The 12,316-nt window shown below is 40.0% G+C and overlaps 2 protein-coding genes across 2 annotated transcripts in view; both read left to right on the forward strand.

The window, feature by feature from the left end:
- Positions 1-513: 513 nt before the first annotated feature.
- On the forward strand, positions 514-11,455 carry LOC127001549 (uncharacterized). The gene is made up of 14 exons (XM_050866185.1): positions 514-906; positions 1,750-1,791; positions 1,908-1,989; positions 2,760-2,827; positions 3,062-3,130; positions 4,280-4,415; positions 4,862-5,001; positions 5,319-5,433; positions 5,847-5,928; positions 6,510-6,724; positions 8,357-8,479; positions 9,347-9,498; positions 9,997-10,060; positions 10,388-11,455. The coding sequence occupies exons 2-14, from the start codon at positions 1,759-1,761 to the stop codon at positions 10,399-10,401; spliced, it is 1,293 nt and encodes a 430-aa protein (XP_050722142.1). The 5' UTR covers positions 514-906; positions 1,750-1,758; the 3' UTR covers positions 10,402-11,455.
- A 376-nt stretch (positions 11,456-11,831) lies between these two features.
- Positions 11,832-12,316, forward strand: part of LOC127001548 (monocarboxylate transporter 3-like) — a 59,174-nt gene continuing 58,689 nt past the window's right edge. Inside the window, exon 1 of the mRNA XM_050866178.1 lies at positions 11,832-11,997. The gene's annotated coding sequence lies outside the window, so the exon portion shown is untranslated. The remainder of the gene's footprint in view (positions 11,998-12,316) is intronic.

The following is a 12,316-nucleotide window of genomic DNA, read 5'->3' on the forward strand; positions in this document are numbered from 1 at the left end:
ACTCTGCAAAATGTTCCTACTAATTTTACTTTAATCATTACATCCTTTATCGTTATAGTAATAGTAGTAGTAGTAAGAGGAGGAGGAGTTCTCAAGGTTAATGGAGGGGTTATGTTGTGCTAGACAGTGAGAATTATTATACAGAACACTTTGCTTCCACTGGCTTTTTGCTTTTCTATTTTCTTTTCCTTTATTTTCTTTACTTGGTCTTTTCTTTATGCATTTTCCTTTTCTGTCCTTTTGTTTAATTGCTTTCTGTTGTTATGCTTGTTCTTTTTTTTCTCTTATAGCTGAGTTGTTGTTTTTTCTCAACATTGTGCCAGAAGTATATGCTCTTTATTATTTTATTTTGAAGTCAGCACTGTTCCAACAACCATACAAAGAAAACTGGACTTCTGGACTGCTATATTTGAAGACCACATTGACAAAGAAGAAGTGAAACGCGTTCTGTACGAGTTCTGGAATAAAAAAAAGGGGGAAAAAGACAGAGATACATGCCGGTGGGCGAAATAAAACTACTAGTCCAGTCCAGTCCAGTAGTAGGCGTGGGATTGCCTTTGTAACGGCTCCCACTTATTATCCTTATTCTTGATTATTGATTGGCGTTGTTGTGTCTTTTAGTTTTGTTCAATTTTCTATTATTATTTTTTTGAAAAGGAGTCCGCTGCAAATACGGAACTCCCGACAGTCAATACTCAACTGTGACATTAAGATCAAGTTCGGTACACCGGATTATCAACAAACGTTTGTGGGGCGTCAACAAGCCCTGCCCTCGCCACCACAACAATAACCCACCGCAGCCACCACACCCTTGACCACCTCGCAGGGCCACCACCACCACCACCACCAGCCTGTCCACCACTCAGCACACACCTCCCCCCTCCCGCCTCACCCCCCACTGGCAGGGTGAGTAGGGTCCGCTAGCCCGGCACCGCCCTTTAACTCCAACAAATGCATCTGCCTCACAAACTGCCCCGTGCAGACGTTTAAAACACCTGGACGTCTTCATAGACAGCCTGGAAGACGGGCCACTCATAGTTTCAAATTACCCCAGTTGTAATTATTCATTTATTTATTTATTGGCAATATTACCTTGAAGGATAGGTTAGGTTGGGGTTGTGAGTTTACAAGTAGTTGCTTCCTCCTCTAATAGGTTGCAATTAACATGCAGAAATATCTCGTTAGGAAAAATATAATTCCTCAAGGCTGTTGTGTTAAGTGTAAAATTGACAAGATGGGCAGATTCAGAGGGGAAGCCCTCCTCAGCAAGTGGGGGATTGATTGGGGTAAGGGGGGCGAAGCCCATCCGTTAGGTAAGTTATGTTAGGTGTGTTGATGATATTGCCAGTGTTACATTATAGTGGTGGTGTGGGGCTGTCATGCCCCCACCCTTAGGAGGTTCTTAGTCTTCATTTGGTTAAGATAGAATAATAGGGGGTCAAGGGGGCAAGACCCACTGTCAGGCTAGGTTATGTTAGCTTGGATTACAAGATACATTAGATTTAGGGAAATTTCTCTTTAGTTTTGGAACTAGGGAATTCTTTCTATTTCATGAAAAATTTTAGGGAAATTTGAGAGGCCCATATTTCAGTCAATATGGTATTCCCACAGGTCCCCAACTTTGTATGGGATGGGAAAGGAAATTAAAAGAAATGTATGACATATTTATTCATCAGATTTACTTAAATTTGTTCCTGGGGAAGGTATACTGTAATATGTAATATTATATTATAATATATTTTCATACAGATTTTCAACATGCCGCCCCAACTTCCCACACCCACTGACGAGGTATGTTTGCTTGGCATTCTTGTCCGTAGTTTACTCTCATATATGTTATGATTATGATAGAATGCATTTAGCATATATGAATTTCTGATGATTGTTTATCTTAATTTCTTTAACAGCATTCAGCCATGGAGGTAATGAAGCACTTCTCAGACATGGCATACATGACAATCTTCAAAGACACGTTTGACAAGGCTACCAGTAAGTATTGATTTTGTAATAACAATTTTGTCTCCCTATAAACTTATTGCTGCTTCATTTGCAAGGGCCAAAAGTTGCTTAGAGCAGAGTTTCCCAAACTGGGATCCGGGAGAAGGCCCTAGGGGGTCCGCGACACAATGAAAGAAATTAATTTTTTTCAACTCTCCAAAAAAATATATATACAATGAAAAATATATATCATTATTTAATTCTCTATCATCCTAGTGTCGGTGGTATTGATACTTCAGCAGGAATAAGGAAATATTAAATGTACTACTTTGTACTGGATAATACTGGGTATCCCTGTATGGTAACGATAAATTTTGTTTGGTTGGGGGTCCTCAGCTGGGACTCATCATGTCTGGGGGTCCTTGGTATGGTCAAGTTTGGGAACCTCTGGTTTAGACTAGCACAAAGTTGTTACCTCTTCTTAAAACCAGTTGTTATTTAATTGTGTAAATATTTAATTGCTATGAGATAGCAAGAAATGGGTAAATATATGTGGTGTGAAATAGAACATGGGATAGATCTTAGAAGATTAGGTCTGTAGTAGCTGTGGATATCACAGAGGAGAGTGACTGCATGATGATGAGTACTAATGCGGAGAGTATACTTGTAAAAGAGACTACAGTAGAAGTTGAACAGCTTCAAACTGAATTACTTTAAGAGTGTCACTGCTGAAAGCTAAAATTTTATGAGCCCTTTCATTACTACCATTATAAAGTACAATGGAGACTTTATATAATGTGGATTTTTTTGTCATTTTCCAGAGATTCTGTATGGAAAGGAGGTTGCTGTAAATCTGGATCTTTCAAAGCGGATGATGTTCTCCTGCTACGTAAGAAATTACTGTCCTGCGCTGTTGATCATAGTCTTACCTCAGAATCATTTGAGTGTGAAGGAGAATTTTTACTTCAGGTTCAATCAACTTTTTTTCATTTTGCCATAAAAGTTATTCCCTGTTTCTTGAGCATCAAAAAAATTAAAGGTAAGCATTCAGTGTGAAAAGATACAGGTTTATACTTGCAGTAATCTTAAGTATGTCCGCATTAGTAATCGTATTTATTGGCAGTTGTGCAGCAAAGACATGAATGCCGAGACAGCCTTGAAACAACATACAGTGTCAGGAACCCACCAAAAGGTATGTACTATGACAAGACGTACGTAGTAGGGGAGAGCGGTGACGATTCGGCCACTTTGTAAAAAAAATATTTATAGAAAAAAATTTAAGCAGATATGTAATTTTGTTGATCTCAGAATGTTCCTTCATCATTTGCCTCTTTAGGTTAATAATATTACACTTGTAGCTTTTCCAGATTCAGCAGTAGGTGATGAAATACAAGTTTTTAAATTGTCCAGATCATCCTTACCCGTGGTGATGGTTCAGTCAGTGAGTTGGGATGGTACGGACACGCATATTACTTGGCATGATCTTAATATAACTTAATTTTGATTAGGTAATAAGCAAGAAATCATCAATTCCAAAATATCCCTGTAAGTACAAAAATAACCTTTATATTTATATGAAAAAATAAAACAAGGATAACTATAACTATCATCTCAAGAATTGTGGAGTTAAGTCTTCCTTCTTCCTTCACACACAATATTTGAAAATAAATCAACCAAATTAACTTTTTTATAACTGTTGCAGCACATATATATCATTCAAACTGATATAAAATTAATAAAAATTATGTAAAACCAACTGCCCAGATCATCACGAATCTATGAAAAATAAGTGGCTGGTCACATTCCACTTCCAGCACAAGAGTTAGGTATTCATGTTCTGTGGCAATACCTTCGCTGTGCATCGCTGCTTCATCATAATGATGCACAATCTGTTACTTGCCATATGCATGAAGTGAGACCTTATGATACATTTTGAAAATATTATATATGAGGTGAAAAAAAAAAATCTGACTTGTATCGAAAAGTACTGCAGTAAGGGGATGGTTGTCTCACGTGGGCCAAGGTATCTAAGTATATTTCACTGTCACACAAGGTCTTGCGGCTCTCAGTCCTCAGTCCCAATGTGATCTCTGGACCATCCCACTGTCTCAATCATCACCACTCTCCCCTATGTACTGCTCCTAAATCGATGTCATGTAACTTTAGGATATATTCACAGTAAGAGTTTCCTCTTTAGCATTTCAGAAACTTAAGCAGAAGCACATAAGCTTCTCAAAACAAATTGTCTTGTATTTTTTTCTATTGTTAAGGAAGTTTGGGAAAGAAAGATGTGCATTTTCTGTCCTCTCCCTCCATTACACCACTCTTTATGTCTTTCCAGAACCTTGACAAGAAGAGGAGGGCACATCAGAGCCATACTTCCCGCCATGATGTGAAGTACCACCACAAAGACCCATCCTATGGTGACCCCAAGAGCCTGCGGAGCATGTTGTTGACCAGCCAAGTGAAGCCAGTCGGTAAGACTCCAGAACCTCAGAAGGGAATATTGCCATCCTGATATTGTATAACCAACCATTCCCAACAATGACACTCACCAGCAGTGGAGGTATTGGCCATGCCACCACCCACACCCCCAGAGTCGGGGATGCCAACTATTATAAGGATGAGGGTGGTAATTTTTTTTACCATGTGTACCCAGCACCAGCAGGGTTTCTTAAGGGGCTATTGTGGTCAGCCCCAGCCTGTCATTAATGTTTTGTAGTGGGTGCTGTGAGTTATGACTTCTAGATCTTGCTTAGTGACTTAGAGTATCAATTGAGATAACCTTGTGGGTGGCTAACAATCAGAACATTTCATTATGCATTTTTAGCCATGATAGTGTATTGGATATATAACTTTCCAGTGCTGAAAATCTTCCTTGGCATAAGCAGTACCTGTTGATAATGTTGTATCCTCCTTTCAGGTTTACAGATGATTGAGGAATACCAAGAGAGGCCTTCAGGAGGAAAACGTTACTACAAGTGTATTCTGTGTGGTGCTCACGGCAAACTGGATTCCATCTACTGGCACACCATTGGCAACAGACACACAGAAAAATACATAGTGAGACATAAAATACCAACAAATACCTCTGTTTCATCACCCAGGAAGAATGTAACAAAGAGATTGGTGTCCACATTTAAGCATCATTGATCATCCTCAAGTGTGGACCGTATTAACACTGTCTAAATTTTCTCATCTACATTTTTCCCCTCATCCATCATTTATCTTTTTCAAATGAGATGCTTGAATCAGTGCTGCAAATGTTTGAGTATTGTTTCCTCCAGTACTCTTTAGTTGTCTCTCCGATGTGATGACTGGATAAGCACTATCTAAATTTTCTTATCCTTGCGGGATACTCATTTTGTGATGATTTTCAGAAATCTGGTGTGGTCCTTAAAACTTCATTGCTCGATCCCAAAGACAGGGAGATGGTCCGTGAATTTCTGCTAAAAAAGGAAAAAATAACTGTGTCCGCCATTAAAACATATAAAGGTAAGTAAGCCGCATTATTATTTTTTCTTTCACATATGCCGGGTTACTGAAACACTCCAATTCCTGAAGAGCAATGAGAGTAAAATATCATCATCATCTCTAGCTATCATAGGCCACTGCTAGACAATGACATTTCTCGATGTTCTCCACCTTTGTCTCTCTGGCGTTAGTGTTCCAGTGTTCATGACTACTAATTAGAGCATTTGCCAGAGCAGGATGGAGTACACGGACGTCAGATAAAGGGAGGGAAAAGCCTTAATGTCCTGCAGTAAACTAGTAATGGCTGAGGATGATTATGATGATGAAACACAAACTGAGTAAAATAATGACATACAAAGTGGATACAAACTTATAAGTGACATGGAAAACTTATCATCTGTATTTATACTAACTGATGTGCACCTCTGTTTCAGATAGGAGTCTCTTCCCAAAGATGTGGTCAGATTACAGTGACTCTTTACGATTTACAAGTCAAAGGAAGAGAGAAACACAGTGGTATGCTTCTATTTTTTTTCTCATCAGTTTTTGGTGTCATTTATGCACACACACACACACACACACACACACACACACGAAATAGAATATTCAAAATATGGTTTGATCATAAACCTTGATTTGATTTTGTTTTATGTGTTGTTATATTTCTGCCATACTAAACGGACAGACTGAATTTTGGAGCGTCTATCTATAGCTCCACCGCTGCCTGAGGATTAATCAGAATTGTTGTGAACACACTTTACCATAAGCCTTTCCTTTTCCCACCACCTGTTGTTTAGGTACAGAGGTCAATATTTCTGTCAATTCTCTTTTGTGAATATCTTTTTTGCTTACCTTGCATAATCCTCTCTTTTGGTAGTAATGTCTGTATGTCACGGAACATGTCATAATGCTACCAGATATCAGTCTTTGCACCATCTCACTACTTTATAACCTTTCTGAGGTTACTGTATGTTTCTCTTTATCATCCTCACCAGGGCATCGGAGTGAATGTTAACTTCTGATATGCTGTGTTGATTTCCCTACATGCCTCTTAATGTTTTAGTTCTTCATGTTGTTGTTTTTTTGTGTTTCCCAAGGGTGTCAGAGACCACCTTAGCAACTCCTTCAACGAGCAGAAAACGTCCGCACTCCTCCAGCCCAGATACTTCCTCTTGGGAATCTCCATCCTCCTCCTCTTCCAAAGCGTCTAGGAATGAAATTCAACAAAGCAGACCAAGGGAAACATCGCCTCTCTGTATGTTCCGAAACCAGTCTCCTCCTTCTCCTTCAGCTGATGACAAGCTAAAAACAAGTATGTGAAGCTTCGCTATGAAAATGTAATTTATTCATATCATCATCTTTATAAGTATCCTTTGCAGTTAACCCATGCACTGCAGGTAACAGGAATTTCCACTCCCCCTGAGGGCTGCTGGCTGTGGGAGTTCCCACCCTCTGCTCTCCTGCCAAAATTTGTACTTCTGTGGCGTACTTGTTATGTTTAGTGGTTGATGGCAATCCTTTTTTATTTATTTATTTATTTATTTATTTATTTTTTTTTTTTTTTTACACCACCTGTACCAGAATATCATTGAATAACTGATCATGGCCACATGTGTAGAGAAAGGGGACACACCATCAGGCACATCTGACTCCTTTGTGGTGCAGCAGATAGCGTGCCAAGCCATGAATCTGCGAGTCTAGGGTTGAATCCCTGCCTGGGCAGTTGGCATGCAGCTCACTCAGCTGTTCATATTTCCTTTCAGGCTGGTCAATAAATGGGTACCTGGGGAGACCTGGGGAAGGTAAACTGTCAGGGTAATGGGTTCTTCCCACCACATGCTTAAGGGCAATGGAGAAGAGCACCGAGGTCATGTGCAACTATAGCGTATGCTCCCAACTTTACCTTACCTATCTTCTATGAGTGTGCGAAGCCTCTGTATGACACAAATTTGTAAACTAATTGATCTAGAAAAGGTGTAGACAGTTGCGTGGGTAGGTGACAACAATTCATGCTGTATGATGGTGTGAGGCAAGGCAAGAGACTCAGGTCAAGGTCAATTGTACCTGTACAAACTGCACTTCTTTTGGACCAAAAATAGCACCTCCCAGTATCATATCTTTACCATGTTGCAGTCTATACACTTCCAGTTTATTATATCGTGGAGAGAAAGGATTGGTGATGAGAGAGCAATATAAATTATTCTGTTTTTAACTGAAATTGCCATATAAGGCATTGTTGTAAAACACCTGTTTGTTATTAAATTATATCAGCGCCACCTTTCCACTGGAAGGATGACACTCGCCCTCTAGCCTGAAGCACATGGGTTAAAACCAAACAGCATCAAGTTTGCAGTAGGCTTCTTATAACTTTGTTTACATTGATGTTGCTCTCCTTAGAAAAAAAAGAATAATTCCATGAATGCTGAAGGTCAACCTGCTGGTCATTGTAAGATTGTTTCTGGTGTTGGAGTGTCCAGGTATTACTTTATGTTGTGAAATGTTTACCTTATACCCATGCAGTATCTCAGTGTTATGTATTGACATCCTGCCCTTCAGTATGGATCAGTATATTATCTGCAGCATGCACTTTTCCAAAAGTCAATCCTCCAAGGGTAAGATATGTTCAGCTAAGAAATAAATTTGACTTAAACAAAAAGGTGTAGCTATCCCTGTCAAGTTTGGCCCCTGAGCTCAACCTTAAAAATCACTCAGAATTTTAACTTTTACACAGGTATATATGGTCAAATGACATTCTGGCATTCAGTATACCTCATGGTGTTGGTTGTGTGGCTGTCAGCCTTTCATTATGGCTTACGATGCCCACCTTTGGCAGCCATTATCCCAGGACACACCTAACTGTAGTGATATACACAAATTGTCAGATAAACCCTACATGTTTTGCCTTTCAAAAGATTTAATCATAACACCTATGACTTATTTGCAGTGAATCTCCATCAGTCCCCCCAATGCAGAGATGTTGTCAAGTATGACCAGAGTGTACAGAAGTTTGACCTGGAAGAACTCATGATCCAGTTCAACTTTGTTGTGAAAACAAGCCATTTACCTGGTAAGTGGCAACAACTTAAACATGTATATTTCTTACTAGCATGAATTGTGATCACTACTTGCAACACCATTATCACCATCATCATCATTGTTTATTTGCTATGAACATCATATGTCATGCAGGGATCTGCCACTTCTTGTAGCACATGAGGAATTGATCTACATGGAAATAAATGTTTTTACCAACAATCCGCCTAGGAATCAAACCCGAGCCTTAAAAACATGAGGCGGATGCTCTAGTACTGAGCCGATAGGTACCCCTTGGCTCAATGCCTTCAGAGTCCATATTTGTATCTCGGTTCATTACACATGACTATCATCAAACTATATAAACAACAGCCATTGCTAGTTCATCTCAGGACAAAGGGCTTTCCCAGCTTTTGTGTTACTTCCATTCAGGGGCTCTGAGTGGTATATGTTGTTCTAGTTTGTACTCAAGAGTATTAAATATATACTTATTGTTTGTCCTTATAAGGTCAAATCATAAAGGCACACACACACACACACACACACACTCCATAGTGCAATGGTTAGCACACTCGGCTCACCACTGAGAGATCCTGGGTTCGATCCCCAGGCGGAGCAGATAAGGATGGGCGATCTCCTTACACCCGCACCTCTGTCCACCCAGCAGTGAATGGGTACCAGGTATTAGCCAGGGTCGTGTCCCGCCTCTCAGGGTGGTGGTCTGGCACCTGCCGCAGCCGGAAGTTCAAAGGGCGTCATTCGCCCATGGCCCCCAAACCTTGGCTTACGCCAAACGACGAGCGCAAGCTCACAGCTCCAGTTACATGAATAAACACACACACACACACACACACACGCACACATGCATGCACGCACACACTTACTTTACATTTATTTCCAGAGTTTGATATACAGACTCAAGAGGATGTCAAGGCAGCTATTGACATGATGTTTAAGATCAGCTCTGCACTTCACTTCATCACCAAAGTTAAACTTGAAAATTCACAAGAGAGTTCTAAAGAGATCATTGGCAACCTCATTCACAAGAAAAGTGTAAGTGCAGCTTCTCCTTTGTTTCTATGTTTCAGTGAGTATCAAATATCATTATCAGTACATCTATAATAGTGGGAGGGGGTTCTGAATCTTGTAAAAAGAGAGAACTGGAGACTTCTGCTGTAGCTGCCCCCTCATAGAGAGTCCTGGAGGGAACAGGGCATCAGAGTCATAGCTTGGTAGATGTATCAGAATTATTGCTCAGTTCTTGCACTCAGCTTGGTGTTCATGCAAATATTATGAAAGATTATGATACAGTTATGACTTCCTGGTCTATATCACAACTTATTTGACCAAAACTTTTATTTATGTATTCCATAAGCCCCCCAGTAATCTCATGACTTAAAACAATATAATATTTTTTGGTACCCTTAATGTGCAGTTGAATGTGACTTTTGCGAGAATTTATTTCCTCAGATCTAATGTTTGTGTTGGGACGTGGGTAGACCAAATACGTATACTTATGATGCAGCTAATTTTTTTTCTTCTTTTCTACAGCTATTGTCTAAGATTATGGGTAACATAAAGCTCAGAATGGAAGCAGCATTATTACAAAGTGAAGGTATGTAGTTTTTGTTGCATGTTTAGAGTGATCCATTTATATTTTGTGCCAAGTTGATGCCATGGCGGTGGTGGAAGTGCTCCTCTTCTTACATCATTTTGTCCATGCTCATTTAAATATAACTTTTTTATATCATAACAATACAGTATTATAAAAAAATAGTCATGCCTTTCATGCTATCAGTTTAAGATATTTTGGTATAATATTTCAGTAAAATACTACAGCCATAGCTTGCATGGTATTACCACTTTTTATTTTACTTGAAAAAAACAGAAATCAAAATATTAATTTAACAAAATTATAAAATACTTTTTGTGTATGCTTTAGGGTTTCAGTCATAGGAAGGAAGAAAATGGTGACAGGAAGGAGACTCAGGCCCAAAGGGAGGAAAGCTTGCTGCTGCTGCCACTGAAGGAAAGAAGAAAGGATTGCAGTGACACAGGACAATACTGATACAAAGACAGTGCTGATACTTGTTAGTCACAGTGTAGTGCGGCGACTAAGCCTGATAGGTGAGCCTCCCATAACTCCCTCTGTCAGCGGGGGTACCTCTTTGGCCGACTGGTTAAGGAGTGGCTCTCCCGTCTCGCTGGTCACGGGTTCGATCCCCAGCGCCAGCATAACCTTTCCTTGTCTGGATTAATTTCTAGTGTGTTTTGTTACACATGGTGGTCGTGTTGGAGCCGTGTAGTGCGGCGACTAAGCCTGATGGGTGAGCCAACTGGTTAAAGGAGTGGCTTTCCCGTCTCGTTGGTAGCGGGTTCGATCCCCAGAGCCTGCAAAACCTTTCCTTGTCTGGATTAATTTCTCGTGTGTTTCGTTACACGCAGTAGTCGTGTGGGAGTGCAGTAAAGATTAAAAATTCTGGCATTTCAACAGCAAAAAGGAAGTTGATGGAAAGTGAAAAACAATAAACTTCTTAAAAAAGCAAATTGTCAGCCACTGCAAAGGAGGTAACCAAGAGGAAAACAAAATGAAAGCAAAAAAATCTGCTCGTGGCTATCTTTTTAAAAGTCCAATTTTAGATGCCAGAAGAGTAATCAATATGAATTGATTTTTTTTTTTTTTTTTTTTTTTTTTTTTTTTTTTTTTAGTGGCATGCCGTTTGTGAGGACTATATGATAGCCATGATGGGTTAAGCCTCTTTGTGGTTGTACCTGGTTAATGCACACACACACACACACACACACACCATTGTTTGACCAAGTTCTGTAAAATCAGTTGTTTTATGTATGTGGACGAAATAATAGTTATGCTGTTATTAGTAGTGCTTTCTGTTATTGTACAGATGTTTTGGAGTTCTGAATCTTCATAAAAAGAGATACTAGTCACTAGCATTACTGAAAGTGGAAGGTCAAATGTTTTATATTTATTTAATATAGTTGTTTGAATTTATATATTTTTTTCCACTATCCTCTGTTTCCTCATCCTGACCCTAATTGCTCAACTATTTATACAGTCAGATAACTAACGGGGAGCATGTTCCCAGTGAAACAAATACCGAACTATATCTATCTATTGTTGTTGAGGGAATTAAATTACTGCCACACAGCATCTTGACATGAGAGTCACGCCTTGCCACGTGCCTTTGTGTGTTGTTTTCATGTGGCCTTGAGCGTCATGATTATGTAAATGGTACTTCCCCGTAAACAACGAATCTTGAGAATTCACTTTTGAATCCTTGACCGCAAGCCATCCAGTGTCACAGTTGACCGAAGTGGCAGTATCTAGTAACACTGAACGACTCCCACCCCGTTTTCTTCAAGGCTCCTCAGGGGAGTAGGACTGCTGACAACAGTGAACATTTGCTTGGGAGTGGAAGTGAGCGTGAGGCAGCACTGGTCTGAACCGTCCATGCATATTCACACGCACACACATCTCACCAGCATGGAACACGTGTGATGCTGAGTGGTGACGGGCTTTGAATCACACACCAGGTAGATATAACTTAAGTGAATGCATGATAATCGTAGCTCGTACTCAGGATTGTTTTGACTGCAGTTCCTTGAATTTCTGCCACTTGCGTTGTTATACATGTTCGGTGACTGCCTGAAGTGCTCTTATCCGGTGTATTCAGATATAGTGAATCTGCAGCCGAATGGCCAGCGCAGGGTTGTCTTGGCAGCGGACCGTGTTGAATTTTACCGCCATCCATTTCAGTCATGGGTGCCTGCTCACATACAGCGTTATAAGGCACCTGTGGGTTATAGGACGGGGCAGACTATAACATTCGAGGTGCCATACTGATCATTTGCA

Source organism: Eriocheir sinensis, chromosome 21, assembly GCF_024679095.1.
Source record: "Eriocheir sinensis breed Jianghai 21 chromosome 21, ASM2467909v1, whole genome shotgun sequence".
Classification (NCBI taxonomy): domain Eukaryota; kingdom Metazoa; phylum Arthropoda; class Malacostraca; order Decapoda; family Varunidae; genus Eriocheir; species Eriocheir sinensis.

What these genes read in the sequence shown, in the direction of transcription:
- LOC127001549 (XM_050866185.1), top strand. Translation starts at nt 1,759, where the DNA reads ATGCCGCCCCAACTTCCCACACCCACTGACGAG. An exon ending in AGGAAGAGAGAAACACAGTG is followed by an intron (nt 5,929 to 6,509) that starts GTATGCTTCTAT and finishes GTGTTTCCCAAG; the next exon opens with GGTGTCAGAGACCACCTTAG. An exon ending in TGATGACAAGCTAAAAACAA is followed by an intron (nt 6,725 to 8,356) that starts GTATGTGAAGCT and finishes ACTTATTTGCAG; the next exon opens with TGAATCTCCATCAGTCCCCC.